Here is a 23,534-nt window from a genome sequence, read left to right on the forward strand (position 1 = left end):
CGTTTTCTTTCTACATTTTTTAATACAGGATTGAAGCAGGGGGGGGGGGGTCTCCGGAGCTGAACCTCATTAATTTCAGCTCCGGGGACCCCCTGCTTCTGGAGATACCTCCGAAAAGGGTGGCAGTAACTCTGCAGTTTTCAGCTTCCTCATCACAAGGGCCAATAGGAAGCTGATGACGCCAGTGCTTCCTATTTGCCCGCAGGATGCGAGAGCTTTGAAAAGCAGACACATAGGGAATTCTGGTGTGGCTACCGGCACCCACTACGGAGGCCCTGAAGAAGGACAATTGCTCGATAAGGGCGTAAGGCCTCCAAAGCCTCCAATGGTGTAGTATGTAATGGATTTAATGATACAGATTAAACGTATAAAAAAGGCACTCACAATTGTGCTGGTAATTAATAGCCATCTGAGCACAGTAAACGCGCACTCTGGTATCGGCTCCTAACTCTCCTGCCTCCCATCTGTTGTCGCCGATTGGGTCTCCGATGTCGCTCTGTTTCCTCACTCTCCACAGCGTCCCGTTGATTAGGAGGTTACTGCAGAGTTGGAAAGCACAGCTCAATGTGATGACATCAGATGGGAGGGGTGTGACAATCACGGATACCAGGATCTCCTCTCCTACGCATTTCACAAGCACAGCTTGCTTCATCAGGGAATTGAGGTGTCCAATAGGAGAGTTACCTCCAGTTTAAATACCCTCTACTGCTGCCATATTGGTCAGAACCGGACCAATAGAATAAGGACTGGTAGTGTCCTAGAAGACAGCTAATCACTCGCTCAGTATCTATTAAAGCTGGAAGCAGCGTGTATGAAAAAGTATAGTCATTGTGTGGTATTTCTATGTTCTCAACTAGATGATGAATGAAATAGGACATTTGTCATAAAATATCCCGACACTGACTAGGAAACCTAGATCATGAATAGGTACTTTTATATATAAATATATAAAATCTGTTTATGTATTTATGGTTATTCATGTATATATATATATATATATATGTAGAGTTACCAGTACCGTGTTAGCCGAGCTTCAATAATCAAAAAAATAAATAGATGATACTGTTCTGTGGCTAACGAAATGCTTTTATTTGTGCGAGCTTTCAAGATACACTGATCTCTTCTTCCGGCGATGTTACAATGAATGAAGCAAAAGGTAAATTTAAAAACAGTGTCTATATATATATATATATATATATATATATATATATATATATATATATATATATATATATATATATATATAGTATATTACACATCATGATAGGTAAATAATAGATCGGGTGGTAATTAAAAGAATTCACTGTAGCTTGATAAACCACAATAAAACCTCAATAATGTACATAAGATCTCAATGGAAGTGAGGACACTCAAAAGAACTTGATAGAATAGTACAGGCGATAGCTAACGGTACTAACTTTTAATGATATTAACAAATAAAAAATATATATGAGAAACATGGGGATGACAGAGGAAGGAAGATTGTTGGTTAAAGGGGATTAGACAGAGCAGAGTCATAGACAATCCAAGGTCAATCACAGGTAAGTAGGCAATAGAACTTGAGGACTTAGGCAAAGTCCAGATCCGAGGTCACACACAGAGAAGCAGACAGTCAACTCTGCAATGTGCACATGCCTGTCTTCTGCCTAGCGAAGAATATGGTCTGCTTCTCTGTTAAAGAGCCATTTACAGCACAATAATACATTAAACATAAAAATATTGCTTCACTGGTAAAAACTATAAATAGGGCATAAACAAGGTTATGTGTTGGCTTTAAAAGGAGAAGGAGCTGGCTTAGTGAGTAAAGATACTGGTTCTGATAACAACGACACTGAGTTTGAATTATGGGAACCTGGTTCAATTCCCGGTGTCGGCTCCTTGTGTCCTTGGGCAAATCACTTTATCTCCCTGTGCTTCAGGCTTGAGTCCTAATGGGAGAAAAGCGATTATATGAAATAAAGATGTTATTATTATTATAACAGAAGGTGTAGTTGTATTTTTCTTTTTTCTAAATGAATATCTTCTGCATACAGCAGCACTTTTAGATAGATGTCATTTCGTAATACAGTATGAAAATATAATAAATGTAACAGTCGCTCCCTTAGTAGTACGTAGTAACACAATTTAGAAATGTTTTATGTTCTATTTATTAACTAATTCTTTAAAAGTCATTGTAACTGTTCTCCTTATCCCTGAACAAGACGTTCCATCCAATTTAAACAATGCTGGCAAACCTGCCTGGGTTAATGTGTTCATCAAAAAGCACAAGACGTTTCCGCTTCACCAGAGCATTCATTGTCAAAACCACGGAATTCAACAACTTACAGCATTAGTAAAATAAAACCCAGCTCCTGATCAAACTTTACCCTGGATGAGACGTGAAGGAAAAATAATATTCTTATATTGCTCTTTAGTTGCAAAGATTGAGAGAGAAAATGATTTGGCAAAGTCACAAAGTGCACTGGGTTGGTCTTAAAACACAGGTCTGTACAATCATGTCTCTATGGTGAGAAAGAGCTGATCAGAAAACTGTGGCTTACCACACAAAATATTACATTGGTGGACTGAGAGGATTGTTACATAGTAGATGAGGTTGAAAAAGGATATACGTCCATCGAGTTCAACCGATGCTCAATTTAGACGACAGATACTTGCTGCTATATTTGTATTTACAGTATTTGTGATATTTTGCTAGTAAAAAAAAAAAGGGATGGATATAAAGAGACTTTACATGATGCAGTTCAGATCTCTTACTAGTTGTCAAACTAATTTCGGCAATTTGTTATAACATTCCTACCATTGTTTTTTAAACTGTTATTATTATTTTTGTTGCAGCCGTGATTGGAAATAGTTATTGACTAGATAACAAGGACATATTTTCGTTGCTGTACTTGGACCTAGTAGTTCTTCTGTTGTCAGGTTTCAGAAAAATTATTGACCTCCATAAAAAATGCTCCAGGACGCGTTCGCCACGCCCCCGATCGCTTCCCGAATCTCCTGAAGCTCAGCAGTAGGGATGTTCGCAGATCGCGCGGGAGATGGCCGCACGCACTCTGCACCGCGACGCCGGCACCCTGAGCGAGGCCTTACTCCCTCTTCTCCTCACTCACTTCCTCCCCCCTCTCCTCTCACTCCCCCAATACACAGTAAAAAAAAAACACTCCCCCAATACACAGTAAAAAGCCCCCCACTACCCCAATACACAGTAAAAAAAAACCCACTCCCCCAAAACTCATTAAAAAGACCCCCACTCCCCTAGTACATATTTTTTTTAAAAACAGTCCATATTAAAAAAAAAACAATACATATAAAAATAGACTTACTTTGCTGATGGTTAGGCTGGGCGTGGTGACTGCCGTGGGTGGGGGTGACTGTCGGAGGGGTGTCTGTCGGGAAGGGTGACTGCTGGGGGTGGGTGACAGCCAGGGGGGGGCGGGGTGACTGCTTGGAAAGGGGTGACTGTGACTGTCGGGGGGCCCGGCCACCAGACAAAGCAGTTGACAAAGCAGACACAGCACCGGGCCCGGTGGCAGTAGCCGGACAAAGCAGTTGCCGATGGGCCGCGTCTCTCCCCACCTGCAGGCCTCTTCCTCTATCTCTGTCCCATGACGGAATCTCTGAATTCAGCGCGCTTCTTCCCACCCACTCGACGCCGCGCGTCGGAAGCTGGGCCAAGCTCACTTCCGGCGCGCCGACGTTTAGAGAGACCCGTCGCTCACTGATTTCAGAGGGCCCGGCATCGGACAGAGATAGAAGAAGAGGCCTGCAGGTGGGGAGAGCTGGGGCCCGCCGGCAATTGCTTTGTCCGGCCACAAGGGCCCTGCCGCCCGGGACACCAGTACCGGCTGCCCTCCCCCCGTCCCCCCCTCTCGACGGCCCTGAAGCAACACCAGAGACCGCTAGTCAGCAACGCTACATCAGGCTGGTCCCAAATTAATGCAATTATAAATTAGTCTGAAATTGTGCTATACAGAAGTTTATTAGTAATATATATTTAGAAGAAATCACTTTAACTTCACTTCAAGATACCCTTGCAAAAATAGTGCAAACTGCAAATATATTTATTCTGGTGCCAAGGGTAACAGGTGAATTTCTGACGATAACATCTTGAGGTTGTGAAGAGGAAACTCCTGGGGTGGAGTGATAACCCTGCGGGATATAATTGTAAAATGATTTCTACTCACTTGGCAATACTGCAAAATATTTGTGTAAATTCTGAGCACTGTCAGCACAAGTGCTTGGAGCCAGAGGTACACTGGGTTAGCTGAACTTTCCTGGAAAATTTACTGCATTATTTCCTCATAGAAGAAATATAATACTTCAGCACCGCCCTACCCAATGTATGTGCTGATTCAACAGAATTGCTCACGTGCACATTGATTACATTTTACAGTTTTGCTGCAGTTGTTAAATGTAATGATCTCTTTGCTCAGGAATATACTATCAGGTTGCGCTTATAGTGCCAGCGACGTCGCGTCAGCACATGCATTGCCGCCGTCGCGTGTGCTTATAGTAAGGACGGTGCGACAGAGCTGGGAGGCATCTCAATTTGATTTTTCCAGTGACCGCAGCCCGACGTCGCTGTTACTATAAGTGTAGCCTAATGTACACTATGGTTAGTTACAAAAATGTGCTTAATTACAGATATAGCCAATCTGGGTAAGATGGCTTCCGTGATGGCGCTGTGCGGGGTCCATCCTTTTCAATGGCACCTCCTGCTACGTTAATCCTGGTGGTTGCGCCTCCGGGAATAGTAAAGCCGAGATTATAGTGGCCACGGCGGTGCGTGCGACGGCGGGCGCTGCCAAAACAAATACCTGTGTTGCGTTGAGGTGCACATAGAGGGCGCGACCGTGACCAGGCGGAGGCGTGACGGAGCGGCAGAATCCAGGAGAGACGAATGAACTGGTCTCTCCATGCGATGGCCGCGTGACGTCGGCGTCACGTGAAGCGGTTCAGCCAGTCATGGTGAATCGCTCGCGCGACGTCAGGTGCCACGCCCCCTGTCACCTCCCGCCTGTCACCTGCATACAGTGTAGGATTTGCGCGAACCGCGTGAGTGACGTTGTGTGCGCGCCCTGCAGCGGCCACTATAATCTCGGCCTAAGATCTGCTACATCTGTAGCCAGGATAACCCTGAATTCAGATGTGAGGTCTCATTAACCTTTTAACTGAGCCTAGAACGGCACCGAATTTCAAGTCAGAAGACTAAAGCCCTTATTCTATGTTCTGCGAAGCTCCTTCCAGGTGCCGGAGAAGGTTGCTCTCCTAATCATTTGAATGGGCTGATGTCTTCTCCAGCCCTGTGACGCAGATCCACAGTACATCGAATAGAGCCCGAAGGAAATAAACCTTTCTCTTAACCGGTTTGTTCGATATTGAGGAGGAGATTAGGTAATCTTCTTAACACAAGAAGCACAGCTGGAAATGTAAACCCCTGCCACAGTCTATTTAAAATGTTTGGCTTTAGAGGAAGACCCGTTTTACCAGAAGTTTAGACATCCCAAATCTTGACCCAAAAAAGTGATTTCTACCACTACCTTTATTTTAACATTCTTTCTCTCGATTTTTCTTTTAAAGTTTTTTTTTTTTTACAGTCGTTTTCTTTTTATATAAGGCGCTTCTTCAAAATACCAACATTCATATGCTCACCAACACAATCACCCCTAAAGCTCCACATCCCGTCTCGTATCGCAGTTCACCCACGTGGGAAAGAGCTCTGTCTACCAAATATTTCTCCCTTGCAACTAATGAAGTGATTTGTACACGAAAGATAATTGCCCAAACCTTAATTTTCAGTACAACAAATGATGTCTTCGTGGCAATGCAGAAACCCACGTTTGATTTGTTTGCAAGTTTTATTTGTTTTTAATATGATGTAAAAAAAAATAATAAAGAAATAAACTGAAATGTAACATTTTGCTTTTTCCTTCGGAAGGTTGGCCGAGACACATGTCCTCTCTTGAAACTTATGAAGATTTTTCGACCATTCCTTCCAGCAACGATGAGCTTTCTAACTCTTCGGATGTTGAGGAAGAAACCACCGATATTAAAGTAAAATAGAAGTCTTCATTATTATTCTTCTTTCATATTTATGTCTTTAACCCTTATTCCACACGCCCACATCGCAGAATAACTCCAGAGTAGATACTTAAAGTACATTCAATGATACTTTAGTCTTAATTCAATGCCTTGGTATTTTTCTCATTCGCAAAAACAAAATAACCTAAAAGTCTTAATTTACATACTCATGTCTTTAACTTGTTGATAATGTGAAAACCTGATGTTTAAAGCAGCCCAGCATCAGTATATTTGTTTGTATTCAATAGCCGCACGTGTTGCTTTCAGCTCTGGGGATCCCCTGCTTCCTGAGATACTTACCACTGTAGGGGGCGCTGGTAGCCGTATGGCGTTTAAAACTCCCGCGTTCTGTGGGCCAATGGGAAGACACAAAGGATGACGTTGCGGCTTCCTATTGGCCCCTCAGGACGCGGGACTTTTAAACCGCCATATTGTCAACCCAGCCAGGGCTCCTGCCAGCAGCACCTTCAGAGATAAGTATATCAGGAAGCAGGGGTCCCTGGGGCTGTAATCAACACTGCTTAGCTCCGGAGACCCAAATATATATATTCTGCACTATCGCAACTGGACTAACACGGCTATTTTCTGCTTTATATATATATGTATATATATATATATATATATATATATATATATATATATATATATATATATATATAATATAATATATATATATATATATATATATATATATTATATATATATATATATATATGTAGAGGTATCAGTACCGTGTTAGCCAAGCTTCAATAATCAAAAAATAAATAGACGATACCGTTCTGTGGTGTTGCTTGGAGTGCTGCTTTAAGTGTAGGATACTTCAGAAAAGCACCACTGCTGCTCCGTTTAAGATAATTAAAATGTTTTATACATTGCAGGGATCCAATCTCTTTCGTGTGGACGGTTGTTTTGAAACATGCTCGCCTGCTACTTTTACCCTTCAGCCTGGGGATGTGGTGGAGTTCGAACAAGGTGGAGAGAATGGACAGTGGTGAGCGCCACAAAAGTTATCTCGTTTTATGCCGTATTCGCATGTTTATCTATTCCCGGTACAGCAATGATGTTATCTGCTATTAGTGTAGCGGTGCTGTCATTGTCACAAGCATAGTAATCATTTCTCTGTCACAAGAATAAAAATACTGACAACAGTATTTTAGTCAGGAGGGCATTAACGTGCAAATGCTTTGATGAAGGAGCATATAGTTCATTGCTGACTACAACAGCTGAGCTTTATATTAATTTAACCATTGAAAGGTGACTTTTCCAAAAGGATATCCCTGCTTCAGCACAGGTGTCTCAATCAGTGGCTCAGTCGAGGACCACCAGTGCCATTTTAATTTTTCACATTTGTTTGATTTCAGAGGATATATAATATATATTTATATATAATATATATATATTACTAGCTGAGAGACCCGGCGTTGCCCGGGATGTAAATGCGTAATAGGTAGTATTATTTATAAATTGTGGAACAATAGGTGAGTATTTGTTGTAAAGGTTGGATAATAATATTGAAAAGAAAGATGGAAGAAATGTAATACGATGTTGTATAAAAATGGTTTATTGTAACCACACCACAGTACAATGTATATTTTGGTGCCATAAGTGATGTAAAAATGTGAGGCGTGTGTCCTGCTAGGGTGTGAGGCGGCGGGGTGGCGCGTGGGTTGTGAGTGCTGTCTGCGAGTGGGGGTCCTGCTAGGGTGTGAGGCGGCGGGTGGTGCGTGGGTTGTGAGTGCTGTCTGTGAGTGTGGGTCCTGCTAGGGTGTGAGGCGGCGGGTGGCGCGTGGGTTGTGAGTGCTGTCTGTGAGTGGGGGGTCCTGCTAGGGTGTGAGGCGGCGGGTGGCGCGTGGGTTGTGAGTGCTGTCTGTGAGTGGGGATCCTGCTAGGGTGTGAGGCGGCGGGTGGCGCGTGGGTTGTGAGTGCTGTCTGTGCGTGGGGGTCCTGCTAGGGTGTGAGGCGGTGGGACAGTGATGTCGGTGCGTAGGGGCGGGAGGCAGCAGGTGTGTGTGGCGGCAGGTATGTGTCGAGTGTGGCGGGTGTCTGTTGAGTGCGTGCAGCGGCTGTGAGGCGGTGGGTGAAAGGCAGAGGCGGCCGGAGTAAGGGCGGGTGAAAGGCAGAGGCGGGGGTGGGGAGGCGGTAAGGCGGGCAGGAAGGCGAAGGGCGGCGGGAAGGGGAGGAGGGGGGTGGTGGAGGGGGGCAAGGGGTGGAGGAGGGGGGAAGGGTTAGAGGAGGGGGGCAAGGGGTGGAGGAGGGGGGAAGGGTTAGAGGAGGGGGGCAAGGGATGGAGGAGGGGGGAAGGGTTAGAGGAGGGGGGAAGGGTTAGAGGAGGGGGGAAGGGTTAGAGGAGCGGGGGGGAAGGGTTAGAGGAGCGGGGGGGGGGGAAGGGTTAAAGAGGAGGGGGGGGAAGGGGTGGGAGGGGGTGGGAGGGGAGGGGGGTGGAGGGGAGGGGGGTGGAGGGGAGGGGGGTGCAGGGTGGAGGGGAGGGGGGTGGAGGGAGCGGAGGGGGGGGGTGGAGGGGAGCGGAGGGGGGGGTGGAGGGGAGCGGAAGGGGGGGAAAGGGGAGCGGAAGGGGGGGAAAAGGGAGCGGAGGGGGGGGGGAAAGGGGAGCGGAGGGGGGGAAAAGGGGAGCGGAGGGGGGGGAAAGGGGAGCGGAGGGGGGGAAAGGGGAGCGGAGGGGGGGAAAGGGGAGCGGAGGGGGGGGAAAGGGGAGCGGAGGGGGAGCGGAGGGGAAGGGGGGGGAGGCGGTGGGAAGGGGGGGGGAGGCGGTGGGAAGGGGGGGGGGGAGGCGGTGGAAGGAGGGGGGGAGGCGGTGGGAAGGGGGGGGGGGAGGCGGTGGGAAGGGGGGGGGAGGCGGTGGGAAGGGGGTGGGGAGGCGGTGGGAAGGGAGGCGGTGGGAAGGGAGGCGGTGGGAAGGGAGGGCGGTGGGAAGGGGCGGTGGGAAGGGGGGGGGCGGTGGGAAGGGGCGGTGGAAGGGGGGGGGGGCGGTGGGAAGGGGGCGGTGGGAAGGGAAGGGGGCGGTGGGAAGGGGGGGGGGCGGTGGGAAGGGGGGAGGGGAGGCGGTGGGAAGGGGGGGGCGGTGGGAAGGGGGGAGGGGACGGCGGTGGGAAGGGGGGGGAGGCGGTGGGAAGGGGGGGGGAGGCGGTGGAAGGGGGAGGGGAGGCGGTGGGAAGGGGGGAGGGGGGGCAGTGGACAGGAAGGGGGGCAGTGACAGGAGGGGGGGGCAGTGGACAGGAGGGGGATGCAGTGGACAGGAGGGGGGGCAGTGGACAGGAGGGGGGGGCAGTGGACAGGAGGGGGGGGGCAGTGGACAGGAGGGGGGGGGCAGTGGACAGGAGGGGGGGGGCAGTGGACAGGAGGGGGGGGGGCAGTGGACAGGAGGGGGGGGGCAGTGGACAGTAGGGGGGGCAGTGGACAGGAGGGGGGCAGTGGACAGGAGGGGGGGGCAGTGGACAGTGGACAGGAGGGGGTGACAGTGGACAGGAGGGGGGGGCAGTGGACAGTGGACAGGAGGGGGTGGACAGTGGACAGGAGGGGGTGGGACAGTGGACAGGAGGGGGGGGGCAGTGGACAGGAGGGGGGGCAGTGGACAGGAGGGGGGGCAGTGGACAGGAGAGGGGGGGCAGTGGACAGGAGGGGGGGCAGTGGACAGGAGAGGGGGGCAGTGACAGGAGAGGGGGGGCAGTGGACAGGAGAGGGGGGGGCAGTGGACAGGAGAGGGGGGCAGTGGACAGGAGGGGGGGGCTGTGTGGACAGGAGAGGGGGCAGTGGACAGGAGAGGAGGGGGGTAGGGGACAGGAGAGGGGGGGCAGTGGACAGGAGGGGTGGGGCTGTGGACAGGAGGGGGGGGGCTGTGGACAGGAGGGGGGGGCTGTGGACAGGAGGGGGGGGGCAGTGGACAGGAGGAGGGGGGGCAGTGGACAGGAGGGGGGGCAGTGGACAGGAGGGGGGGCAGTGGACAGGAGGGGGGGCAGTGTCACACACACACACACACACACACACACACGCACACGCACACACACACGCGACACCTACCTGTACTTCCGGCCGCCGCCATCTTCTCACTCGGCGCCGCGAGGGAGGAAGGGGGTCCGCCATCTTACGCGCCGCGTGGCAGCCTGTTCCCACGCCGGGGAGGGAGCTGAGTGGAGCGGGAGGGAATGGAGCGGGAGGGAATGGAGCGGGAGGGAATGGAGCGGGAGGGAGGTGAGTGGAGCGGGAGGGAATGTAGCGCGAGGGAGGAAGGGGGTCCGCCATCTTACGCGCCGCGTGGCAGCCTGTTCCCGCCGGGGAGGGAGGTGAGTGTAGCGGGAGGGAGTGGTGTGTAGCGGGAGGGAGTGGTGTGTAGCGGGAGGGAGTGGTGTGTAGCGGGAGGGAGTGGTGAGTGGAGCGCGAGGGATTGGAGCGGGAGGGTGGTGAGTGGAGCGGGAGGGAGTGGAGCGGGAGGGAATGGAGCGCGAGGGAGGAAGGGGGTCCGCCATCTTAGGCGCCGCGTGGCAGCCTGCCTGTTCCCCCGCCGGGGAGGGAATGGAGCGGGAGGGAGTGGTGTGTAGCGGGAGGGAGTGGTGTGTAGCGGGAGCTACACTGTGTGAGGTAGCGGGATAGGGGGAGGGATATTGGTGGCATGATGTAGCGGGGTAGGGGGCCTCGCGGTCTGGTTGCGGTAGGGAGCTGTGTGAGGTGCAGGAGATGAGGCGTGCTGTGCGGTTCGCGGGAGCTACACTGTGTGAGGTGGCGGGATAGGGGGAGGGACATCGTTGCCATGGTGTGTGAGTGGAGGCCGCGGCCTCGCGGTCCGGTTGCAGGAGGGAGATGTGTGGCGTGGAGGGGAGGGGGGGTTTGAAGAGGCAGTCTGCAGTGTTTGGTGTTGTGTGAATGTGTGTGTGTGCTGTGTTTGTGCGTTGTGTGTAGATTCTGTACCTGATTCGGCAGTCTGTGGTAGCAGACGTGAAGGTTTTGATAGCTGTGAAGCGTGGCTCCAGAGCAGGTTGAGGATTAGAGGATTAGGTGTTGCAAAAGCAAAGCGTTCCCAAAACTCAGTGAGGGGTGGGACAGTGTGGAAGTATTAGGGCAGTGGTTCCCAAACTTTTTCGGTTCAAGGCTCCCCAAGGCAATCAGAATTTTTTCAAGGCTCCCCAAGGCGATCAGGATTTTTACGCGGCGCCCAAAGTAAAAACAAAGGTGTACATACATACATAGGTGTACAAACATACCTAACAGTTGCAGTGCGCAGTTGGTGTCTCTCTCAGACACTCTCACTCTCTCTCACACACTCTAACTCTCTCTGACCTCACTCTCTCTCTCTCTGACCTCACACTCTCTCTCTCTGACCTCACACTCTCTCTCTCTGACCTCACACTCTCTCTCTGACCTCTGACCTCACATTCTCTCTGACCTCCCTCTCTCTCTCTCTCTCTGACCTCACACTCTCTCTGACCTCACACTCTCTCTCTCTCTGACCTCACACTCTCTCTGACCTCACACTCTCTCTAACCTCACATTCTCTCTGACCTCCCTCTCTCTCTGACCTCACACTCTCTCTCTCTGACCTCACTCTCTCTCTCTCTGACCTCACTCTCTCTCTCTCTGACCTCACTCTCTCTCTCTGACCTCACTCTCTCTCTCTCTCTCTCTCTCTCTCTCTCTCTCTCTGACCTCACTCTCTCTCTCTGACCTCACTCTCTCTCTCTCTCTCTCTGACCTCACTCTCTCTCTCTCTGACCTCACTCTCTCTCTCTCTGACCTCACTCTGTCTCTCTCTCTGACCTCACTCTCTCTCTCTCTCTCTCTCTCTCTCTCTGACCTCACTCTCTCTCTCTCTCTCTCTGACCTCACTCTCTCTCTGACCTCACTCTCTCTCTCCCTGACCTCACTCTCTCTCTCTCTGACTTCACTCTCTCTCTCTCTGACCTCACTCTCTCTCTCTCTGACCTCACTCTCTCTCTCTCTCTCTGACCTCACTCTCTCTCTCTCTCTCTCTGACCTCACTCTCTCTCTCTCTGACCTCACTCTCTCTCTCTCTGACCTCACTCTCTCTCTCTCTCTCTGACCTCACTCTCTCTCTGACCCCCCTCTCTCTCTCTCTCTCTGACCTCACTCTCTATGACCTCACTCTCTCTCTCTCTCTGACCTCACTCTCTCTCTCTCTCTGACCTCACTCTCTCTCTCTCTCTCTCTCTCTCTCTCTCTCTGACCTCACTCTCTCTCTCAGACACACACAAATAAATACACACATAAATACACACACACACACAAATACACACACACACAAATAAATACACACACACACACAAATAAATACACACAGATACACACACACTGATGCAGATACACACACACACACAAATAAATACACACAGATACGGGGGGGTGGGGGAGGGTATGGCTGAACGGCCCGGTCCCTGCACGGGGGAGGTCAGTGCTGCGGGGGCCTGTGCCACGTGGGGGGAGGGCCGGTGTGCTGCGGGGAGGGAGGGGGGGGTGACGCTGCAGTGCTGCTGGGAGACATCTGTCTCCCGGTGCTGCTCCTCCAGCGTGAGCGCCGGGCCTCCCTCTCTCAGCGTAGGCAGCTCAGCGTCGCTGAGCCGGGCTGAACAGATGCACAAAGCCCCTGCATCTGTAATCAACGCGGCTATAGTTCCTCCGGCCTGGGACATAGTAAGCGCTTAGGTGCTGCTGCTCGCTCTTGCTTGCTGCCGCTCGCTCTACCAGGAGCTTTTTGCTGTCCTGGCAGAGGAGACAGCAAGCGCGCTTGGGAGGCGGGTATCCCTGTGTGTGTTTGTCACTTGGTAGCTGTGTGTGTGTGTGTGTATATATTATATAATATTTTAAACATTTAAAAAAAAAAGACATGTGAGAATAAATTATTAACATTGTGCAACTTTGATAAATAAATTCAAACACACACACACACACATATATATATATATATATACACACACACACACATATATATATATATATACACACACACCACACATATATACACACACACCACACATATATATATATATATATATATATATATACACCACACATACACCACACACACACACACACACACACACACACACATACATACATATATACATATATACACATTGGATGGGAGCGGTCACGTGACCGCTCCTCTGCTTCCCCTCAGAGGTTTTTTTTTTTTTTTTAAATGAGCGAGCAGCCCTTGTTTCCCGCTGCTGGCGGCCCTGATCGCGGCGGCGCACCAGGGCGCCGCGGCGCACAGTTTGGGAAACACTGTATTAGGGCATTGGTGATGGACGCAGGCCAATGAGAGGTGTGCGGGGGCGGGCATTGGACGCAGGCCAATGAGAGTCAGTGAGGGGTGGGACGCAGGCCAATGAGAGGTGTGCGGGGGCGGGCATTGGACGCAGGCCAATGAGAGTCAGTGAGGGGTGGGACGCAGGCCAATGAGAGTCAGTGAGGGGTGGGACAGTGTGGCATTGGTGTTGGACGTAGGCCAATGAGAGGTGTGCGGGGGCGGGCATGGCCTGAGCCGGAGTGACAGGGCCAAGGTCCAATGCGATTGACCCTTGGGACGCAGACATACAGTGATTTCACAAATATATAGTAGATATAAATATATATATATTTTTTTTTAAATATATATATATATATATATATGTCAATGGAGAAATAGTTTGCACTCACAGTTTCTCAGTGTAGGCAGATGATCGTCCCATATAGAAATGTATACACAAAGTGACCAGCAGGATCCAGGTAACAAAGAGACAGCGTTAGCATCAAATAACATGGTGTTAAGGCTCTTACCCAAAGGCGGCGTTACTCCCACCCAGACCCTGAGCAGGTGTTTCATTAAAGTTAAAAAAAAGAGAAGACAGGAGAGGAAAAGAACCCTGTAAATAACAATGTGAGAGATACATCCTACCTAACTGGTCATACACTTATGCAGACCCTGTGTGAGACCTATTAAAGGGACTGGGGGTGAGCAACGCCAAGGTTAGCTATGACCTAACTCAGGGGAGCTGAACTCCAGTCCTCAAGCCACCCCAACAGGTCAGGTTTTCAGACTATCCCAGCATGAGTGGCTCAATCTGTCCTTGCTTCAGCACAAGTAGCTCAATCAGAGCCTCTGATTGAGCCACCTGTGCTGAAGCTGGGATATCCTGAAAACCTGACTTGTTGGGGGGCGGGGTGCTTGAGGACTGGAGTAGAGCACCTACACTAAATTGTATAAGGCAGTAAAATCAGAGCCAGATGTAATTTATTTTACTTAATTTAATACAGATAAATGTAAAGGTATGCATTTGGGAAACAAGAATAAATGGGCAACTTATAAATTAAATCCTTGATGAATACGATTTAGGAGTGCTTGTAGACAGCAGGCTTGGCAATAGTGCCCAAAGTCATGTAGTAGCTGCCAAGGCAAACAAGATCTTATCTTGCATTAAAAGTGGTGTGGATTGAAGGGAAGTAAACATAACTATCCCACTGTATAAATGATTGTTTAAGCCATATCTTGAATAAGGAATACAGTTTTAGGCACAACTCTATAAAAAGTCATTATGGAACTAGAAAAAGTGCGGAGATGAGCCACCAAATTAATAAAGGGGTTGGAAAATCTGACTTATGAGAAGATGCTAGTTAAATTAGATTTGTTTATATTAGAAAACAAGCATCTAAAAGGAGATATAACTATATACAAATATATTCAGGGTCAATACAAGGAACAGGCTGCACTCCCCGCCAGCAGCGCCTTAAATAGGCCCTACGTAGCCCCTCCCCTGGTTAGGGGAGGGATGTTTGGATGTTTGGGGGCGGGCCAGAGTGGAGGAGGCCAGCCCCCGGCCAGGAGACCCCCCGCTGATGGCTAGGGGGCCGCTTTCCAGTGTCACAATGTGTCCCTGAACTTGGAATTGTGCTCCCCGTCAGATCCTTTACTGGAGGTTACATTGTTAACTCATATGCTATAGAGCAGAGGTGCTCAACTCCAGTCTTCAAGACCCCACAACAGGTCAGGTTTTCAGGATATCCCAGCTTCAGCACAGGTGGCTCAATCAGTCCCTGCTTCAGCGCCGGTGGCTCAGTCAGAGGCTTAGTCTTTGGCTGAGCCTCTGATTGAGCCACCTGTGCTGAAGCTGGGATATCCTGAAAACCTGATCTGTTGGGGGGGTCTTGCGGACTGGAGTTGACCACCCCTGCTATAGAGCCCTTCCATTGTAATACAGTGAGTCCTCATCGGGCGGCTTGTTGGGGGAGGAGGCGCAGGGGAGCAGTCTGGCCTTTGGCACGCGGGGGGAGGGGGGTACCTCCCTGTGTATATATAGTGTTGATCACTAAGGGATATAATAACTATATTTAACCCCTGTGTTCCAAATAGTGATGTTTGTTTTAAGAAGATGGTGTTGGTCCGTTCTATGCGCAATCACTGCTTGAGATCCAAGTTGCTGTTTTTCTGTTGTTAATGGTGTGTTTGCATGTGGGTGGGGGCTGTTCCAATGTGCAGACACACATTTACCTTCAGGGTTCGCCACATGAACCACTGCGCCCTTCGGCACTTTGGCCGCTCAGTACTGTGATTAGTAGTCCTCTCCGGATCCTCTGCCTTGTGTGGGCAATCTTGCAGCCCCACTGTGCACTTTAATCCATGCAGTCAGCACAGCTGTCTCTCCACGAACGTTCCTCCATAGGCACTCCTGTCTCACCACACACCACAACACAGCTGATCCCTCTGCAGTCTTGTATCCGATGCTTGTGAGGTTCAGGCTCAGGTTCACCCTACGCGTTTCTCCTTTCGGCTTCGTCAGGGGTATAATTCCTAGCTTCACCTTGCACTCTTATATCGCCACAGACGTTCATTTGCATAATTACTTCAGGATTTCAATTTATTTGACCATTTTCATTTTTTCTTTATATCTTTTTTCCATATTTACTATATAATGTTTTTTTTTTGTGACACAGCATTTAGTTAGGTCTATCGAGACATCAGTCTGGGTAAGTATTCATTAATCTAAAATATGGATTAAGCTTAATCGAGGATCAGATTTAGTTGACTAATTTTGTCTATAATTGTTGTATATTTTAATAAATTGTTATTTTTTTTATCAAGTATTCCTATGCTTTGTTTTCAGAAACCTCAGTAAACCTATACCTGCCCATAATTATGTCATCCAAAAATTGAAAAGTTAATACGCCAAGTATTTTTCAGTTGTATATCTCTCTTTAAAGGGATTAGAGACCCCTTTCACCAAGGCTGCAGGACACTACTAGTGGAATTTATCACTGATAGATGATTATTAAGACACAATCAATCTATATACTCATTGATTTTTTAAATGTAGTTATCACACATTAGCACCTTTTAATTTTTTCACCTATGTGCAGAAGTATAACCAGGGAGATGTATTTAAGGGAAGATAAACATTGGCTTTTATTTAGCCTGAGGCTTTAAACAGCACAACTTCATGTCAGCATGCAAAACAAAAACAGACCTATCCCTCTGTAAGGGACAGGGACGTGTGAGTCAGCCCTATCTGCAGGGCTGAGGCCTAGGCCTCTTACCAACCTCTGACCTAAAACTCCAAAGAGGTACCTGTAAGCAGAGGCTCTTTACCTCAGTCCAGGTCTGGGTTGGTGTCCGAGGAGGGTATCCTCCGGCATGTTCCAGGGTCCACTGTATAGAGGGTCTAATTCTCTGGGATCTCTCTCTGGCAGCACACACATCCTCCAGTGCTAGAGCAATCTGCTTCTTGGGGATCTCTCTGACAGCACAGTCCCTCTGTGCTAGAGAACCCCACGCAGTTTGCGCAGCATACTTTTTTAAACCTGCTTGATGAGCCAAGTGGGGCTGGGTAATTGACTCTACTGAAATGAGCCAGCTCCCTGCTGGACTCATCAGCTACAGATAGATGGCTTCATGTGTGCTGCCTTTTTAAACCGGGGAAAGGCCCTGTCAAACTCCATATCTGTTTTCTTTCATATTTTGGGGTACAGATGTGACCCTAGTAGAATATAGCTCATGAACACTTTTGCTAAACTCAAAAATGGCCATGGTATCCTCTGTAACCCTAAAGGCCAAATGTTTCCCCATACAGCAAACTGCAATATGCGTTAAAATAGTGTTCGTTTGTTTGTTTGTTTAGTAATAAGCAACATTGATTTTTTTTTAAATTTCAGGTTAGTGACAGAACTTGTTTCAAAGAGGAAAGCATGGGTGCCGTCCAGCCTCTTAATTCCAGCAAAAGGAGATATTGAAAACATCTGCCAAAAAGATAACATTGCAGGTAATTATCCAACGTAACAAATCTATATCACAGAGAATGTAGAACAGGTGTATTTATGGTAACTGTGTTAGGACAATAAGAAGAGAGAAAAAAAAAAAAAAAGATTCCATTCCTGAACAAAAGAGAAAAACATTCCAGAGAAATGTTCCAACATTTCAAGTTTGGCGATTCCATTGAGTCTTACACCACCGCCGGGGAATGTCGTCAGACTCGTTTTCTCCAAACATAATTAACAGTGTGAAATGACAAAAGAAGTTGCTCTGGGGTAGGTTCTCCTTTATTTCCAGCTTAAAGGAGCAATCCAAGACACAATCTACGTGTTTAAATAACAAACAATTAGTTAGTATTAAGTAATACTTACATTTAAAACATTTTATTCAACTCTGGCACTGAGAGTGTGAAGCGTGGTTCAATTCCCGGTGTCGGCTCCTTGTGACCTTGGGCAAGTCACTTTATCTCCCTGTGCCTCAGGCACCAAAAAACATAGATTGTAAGCTCCACGGGGCAGGGACCTGTGTCTGCAAAATGTCTCTGTAAAGCGATACGTATAACTAGCAGCGCTATACAAAAACATGCTATTATTATATTATTATTAACTATTAATGTCATTTTAATGAGTTGTAATATGCAGAGCACCCTTTGATTTCAGTAGCAGGCTTTAGTACAGTTCCAAAGTGTGGATTTCACTTTTTGCCACAGTTTCAGGCGAGGAGAATCCTGCTTGTGCAGCCAACACAATATATACAGATATGGCCACCTGTATTCTCCTGCTAGCCCATGAAAATCTAGGTAAATCTGTGGCTCTCTCACAGAAAATCTGCAGGCAGACTAATGGCCCATCGGATTAACACAGCGGGGGTCCCATGCGTTTGAATGGGACTGCAGGGACCGCCACTTTATATATGTCTGTATGTATGTCTTTATTTATATAGCGCCATTAATGTACATAGCGCTTCACAGCAGTAATACACGTGACAATCATATAAATAACAAATAATACAAATAACAGATCATGGGAATTAGTGCTTCAGACATAAAAGTAACATTTAGTAAGACGAGTCCCTGCTCCGAAGAGCTTACAATCTAATTGTGTTAATCCGATGGGCCATTAGGCCTGGCTGCAGCTTTTCTGAGAAATAGCCACAGATTTTCCTAAGGCAAAGGAGAGTATACAGGTGGCTGCATCACATACATGTACTGTACAAAAACCTTCCTCACAGTGCAGGTCTCCTCTAGGACAGAGGTGCAAAGCAGAGCTCTACTTACAAGTTCACAAGGCAATTCTTCATTTAATGTAGCAGCCAAGAACAGAGGAGAAACAACCTTTCAGGTCCTATATGGACCTGCCATCAGGTACATAGTAAGGCCGCGCTTATAATGCTGGCGACGCGACCGATGATGTCGCCACCAGCGAAAGTTATAATTTGTTGTTTAGCGACGGTCACCAGTGGTGTCACTAAAGGGGGCGGGCCGCGCAATTTGATTGGTTTAGAGACAGTCACATGTGGCGACTGTCTCTAAACAATCAAATTTACCCCTGCCCTAGGTAACCATGGCTGGCTGACCACTTAGAGGCACTACGTTTGCCAGGTGTCCAGTTTTGAACCGGACTGTCCTGTATTTGAACACTCTGTCCAGTAAAAAATTAGACATAAAACTGGACATGTACGTGTATACCGGCATTACCTCTCTGGGCGTGTATGTGTATACCGGCAATACCTCTCTGGGCGTGTACGTGTATACCGGTATTACCTCTCTGGGCGTGTCTGTGCATACCGGTATTACCTCTCTGGGCGTGTCTGTGCATACCAGTATTACCTCTCTGGGCGTGTCTGTGCATACCGGTATTACCTCTCTGGGCGTGTCTGTGCATACCGGTATTACCTCTCTGGGCGTGTCTGTGCATACCGGTATTACCTCTCTGGGCATAGTGACCTGACCTGCTTAGGCGGGCCGCAGAATTTACCTGAGCAGGGAGAGAGCATGGCTGTTACTAGGGGGCTGGACAGCTTTCTCCATCATGATTGGCTGCTGCTGGGTAATGCAGCCAATCAGGAGGAGGTGTCAGAAGCCCGGGGGTGGGGCCAAGGAGAGGAGGAAACAACATAGAGCGGTGAGAGGGGCCTGTGTGTGTGTGTGTCTCGAGAATGTTGCACCTTTCACCATTGTGTCCAGTATTTTTGGAGACGCCTCCTGGCAACCCAACTTAGGGCTACAAATGAGTTTATATTTACCTACCACGTTGATACCATGGTATGTATTCACTTTGTCACAAGTGATACCTAACACCAGGTTTAGGGATGAATAAATAACTTAACTTTTATTTCACCGCATTAAAATTTCCAGGGTTTAGGGAATAATGTAATGCTTTATGTTAGCAGCTTATTTGTACATTATTTCTCTAACGGGCGTTAGAATTAACGCGGTGCTTTTTAACAGAAGTAAAATTGATTCCGTTATTAACTTTAGTGGATACATTACTGTTAATGTAACGATCATTTAGGCCAATGTCACATGATATAACCTACTGGAGTGTGGGGAATCCGGGCTTTACTTGCTGCACGGTGACACCTGCTGGCTTCTTTTAAACATGCATTTCAAATGGACCGGAATGAATTTGTCATCTGTCTTGGCTTTAGAAATGGACTAAATTAGTTAGTTACGAATAGGCAGCATTTAGGAATGTCTGGTCATTATTTAATCAAACACATGGGTAGAAGTCATGCTTAATGACATGTTAATGTTCAGTTTAACTCTCTATGAAATATTTGCGTTACATGTTAGTATGTTTTTCCCTCTTGCCCGTGTACTGACTGAATGTCAGACACGGGTGTAATTCTGTGTTTGTGCAGCATTTTGTACTGGACGTTATTGCTACTACTATTACATTAGAATGTACATTGACTATTAGAAGACTTAAGTGTCTAAAGTGTTTTTAAGTGTTAAATAATAATTCATTTGATGTTATCGGCTATTTGAATTCAGCTTTCCTATGCCAGTTTTATGCAATATTTAGCCTTACCTTTTTCATGCCAGGACATGATAGGGAAACACTATCCCAAAAGTCACATGCAGAAGAGTGCTATAGAAACAGAAGATCTTTGGGATTAGGGTTTGAGATATATATGTCTAAGACATGCAAATGAGCATACAGTAATATTTCCATTATATATAAATATATATGTATATATATTGTGACAAACGGCTTACTCCGGGGCTCCGTCGTTTGTCCGGGACTGTTTAGAACACGGTCTTTTAGGGTAGGTTAAATGATGAGGCGTCACGTACTGTTCCTTTAAACAGGCTATGCCTGGTTTATTCAGTCCCAGGCACTGAGACTGCCACAGTGCATACAACAGAAAACAGATCAAAACAAAAGCTGCTCACCTGAGCGATAACTTAACTTAGATATCCCTGACTCAGGGTTGGAAGTGGCTTTTCCACTTCCAACATCAAAACACGGTACTTTTGCAGTCTTACACAAATGAACAGAAAGATTGAACCTGTTTGGGGAAGAGGCTTCTCCCCTCTGTAGTTCAGCAGCCTTCCAGCCTCCTGGCTCTTGTGGGGAGACCAGAGCAAACAGGAAATCAGTCTTTCATACCTGATTCCTAATTAGCATGACAGGTGACAGAAATCAGGCAGCAGACAAATTCTGGTCTGGATCTCTCATCCCTCAGTTCCAGCGCTTGCCAAACTGTGGGATGGAGTGTATGTATTATAAGGCTGCACTCCCAGGCCAAACAGGATAGAAACTGTCTAGTATCCTGGGAGCCCTATATACGGAATTTATTACCATCCCCTGGTTTCTGTCACATATCCTCCCCCCCAGCTCAGACCTCGAGGGATGAGCGACCATGGATATTAGGGAGTGCATCCTTGACAACCCGTCAGCATTGCCATGTTTGTGCCCTGACCTGTGTTCCACAGAAAATTTAAAGGGTTGTAGGCTTAGGAACCACCTGGTCACTCTAGCATTCTTTTCCCTGTTTTGACACATCCAGGTAAGGGGTGCATGATCTGTGACCAACCGGAATTTTCTCCCCAACAGGTAGTATTTGAGCGTCTCTACAGCCCACTTTATTGCGAGACACTCTTTCTCTACTATGGAGTAATTTTTCTCCTGGGGATTTAGTTTCCTACTTAAATAAAGGATGGGGTGCTCCTCACCTTGAGACTCCTGGGAGAGTACCGCCCCCAGCCCTACCTCAGATGCGTCGGTTTGGACTACGAACTCTTTGGAGAAGTCAGGTGTGACCAACACTGGTTGGGCACAGAGAGCTTCTTTCAGGCTTCTAAAGGCCTGTTCGGTTTCGGGGGACCACTTTACCATTAGCGGTCCTCTTGCTTTTGTGAGGTCAGTTAGTGGGGTTGCCTTAGTTGCAAAATTGGGAATAAACCTTCTCTAGTACCCAATTAACCCCAAAAAGGTCCTTACTTGTTTTTTTGTAACTGGCCTTGGCCAATTTTGTATCGCCTCCACTTTGAGTGTTTGGGGTTTGAGTAAACCTCTGCCAATAGAATATCCCAGATACTTGGCCTCCTCCAGACCAATAGTGCATTTAGCGGGGTTAGCAGTTAGTCCAGCAGACCGGACTGCGTCAAGCACAGCTTGGACCTTTGGAAGGTGGGATTGCCAATCTTCACTATGGATTACCACATCATCCAGGTAGGCGGCAGCATACCGAGCATGTGGTTTTAAAATTTTATCCATCATTCTTTGGAATGTGGCGGGAGCTCCATGTAAGCCAAAAGGCAACACCTTATACTGAAAGAGGCCGTCTGGGGTTGAGAAGGCTGTCTTTTCTTTTGCCCTTTCTGTGAGGGGAACCTGCCAGTACCCTTTTGTTAGGTCTAGGGTTGTGAGATATCGGGCTTTGCCCAGTCTCTCTACAAGTTCATCTACCCTGGGCATAGGATAAGTATCAAATTTTGACACCGCGTTTAGTTTCCGGTAGTCATTACAAAACCTTGTTGTACCATCTGGCTTTGGGACTAAGACTATAGGGCTGTTCCACCCACTTTGGGATTCCTCAATTACACCTAGTTTTAGCATTTTTTTAACCTCTAAACTTATAGCCTTTCTTTTGGCCTCTGGGATTCGGTACGGTTTAAGGTTAACTCGGACCCCCGGTTCAGAGACTAGGTCATGTTCAATTACGCTAGTTCTACCTGGCCGTATAGAGAAGATTTCTTTGTTTCTTTTCACTAAATTCTGAACCTCTCGTTTCTGATGAACAGACAGGGTTTCAGCTATGCTAACCTCTGGGTCAGTTTCTTGATTCTCTGACGGACCTGGGGGTACTAGGGTTAACAAGACTTCTCTATCTTTCCAGGGCTTGAGTAGGTTTATATGGTAAATTTGCTCAGGTTTCCTCCTACCTGGCTGTCTTACCTTATAATTTACTTCTCCCACTCTTTCCAAGACCTCATATGGCCCATGCCATTTAGCAAGGAATTTACTCTCCACGGTGGGAACCAGAACTAGTACCCTATCACCTGGAGAAAAAATTCTGACCCTAGCACCCTTATTATATGTATTCCTCTGTGCTTCTTGAGCTTTCTCCATGTGTTCCCTCACTATGGGTAGGACTGCAGCAATGCGGTCCTGCATCTGGGCAACATGCTCTATTACACTTCTGTAAGGGGTAACCTCGTGTTCCCAAGTCTCTTTGGCTATATCCAGTAAGCCCCTTGGGTGTCGGCCATACAATAGTTCAAACGGGGAGAAGCCAGTGGATGATTGGGGAACTTCCCTAATGGCAAATAACAGGTACGGTAACAAACAATCCCAGTTTTTCCCATCTTTATCAACCGCCCGCCGTAACATGCTCTTTAAGGTTTTATTGAACCTTTCCACTAAACCATCTGTTTGTGGATGATAGACTGAGGTTCTGAGATGCTTGATTTTTAGGAGTTTACATAGCTCTTTCGTTACTTGGGACATAAATGGTGTTCCCTGGTCAGATAGAATCTCTTTAGGAATCCCGACCCGGGAAAACAGAAGTACTAACTCTTTTGCTATGTTTTTAGCTGAGGTGCTACGTAGGGGAACTGCCTCCGGATATCGGGTGGCATAATCTAATATTACCAATATATGCTGATGTCCCCTAGCAGACTTTATTAGGGGTCCTACTAGATCCATAGCAATCCGGTCAAATGGTACCTCTATTATGGGAAGGGGTACCAATGGGC

General features: G+C 47.7%; 1 protein-coding gene across 9 annotated transcripts in view; it reads left to right on the top strand.

The window, feature by feature from the left end:
• Nucleotides 1-23,534, top strand: part of MCF2L2 (MCF.2 cell line derived transforming sequence-like 2) — a 229,713-nt gene that overhangs the window by 200,473 nt on the left and 5,706 nt on the right. For 8 of the 9 annotated variants that reach the window (XM_075570679.1, XM_075570678.1, XM_075570677.1 and 5 more), the window contains 3 exons: nt 5,939-6,054; nt 6,960-7,072; nt 17,233-17,339. In XM_075570679.1, the coding sequence (XP_075426794.1) occupies nt 5,939-6,054; nt 6,960-7,072; nt 17,233-17,339 (336 nt within the window). Of the gene's footprint in view, nt 1-5,938; nt 6,055-6,959; nt 7,077-17,232; nt 17,340-23,534 lie in introns of those variants that run through there. The other variant, XM_075570686.1, reaches the window with a different exon arrangement.

Source organism: Ascaphus truei, chromosome 14 (genome assembly GCF_040206685.1).
Source record: "Ascaphus truei isolate aAscTru1 chromosome 14, aAscTru1.hap1, whole genome shotgun sequence".
Taxonomy (NCBI): Eukaryota; Metazoa; Chordata; class Amphibia; order Anura; family Ascaphidae; genus Ascaphus; species Ascaphus truei.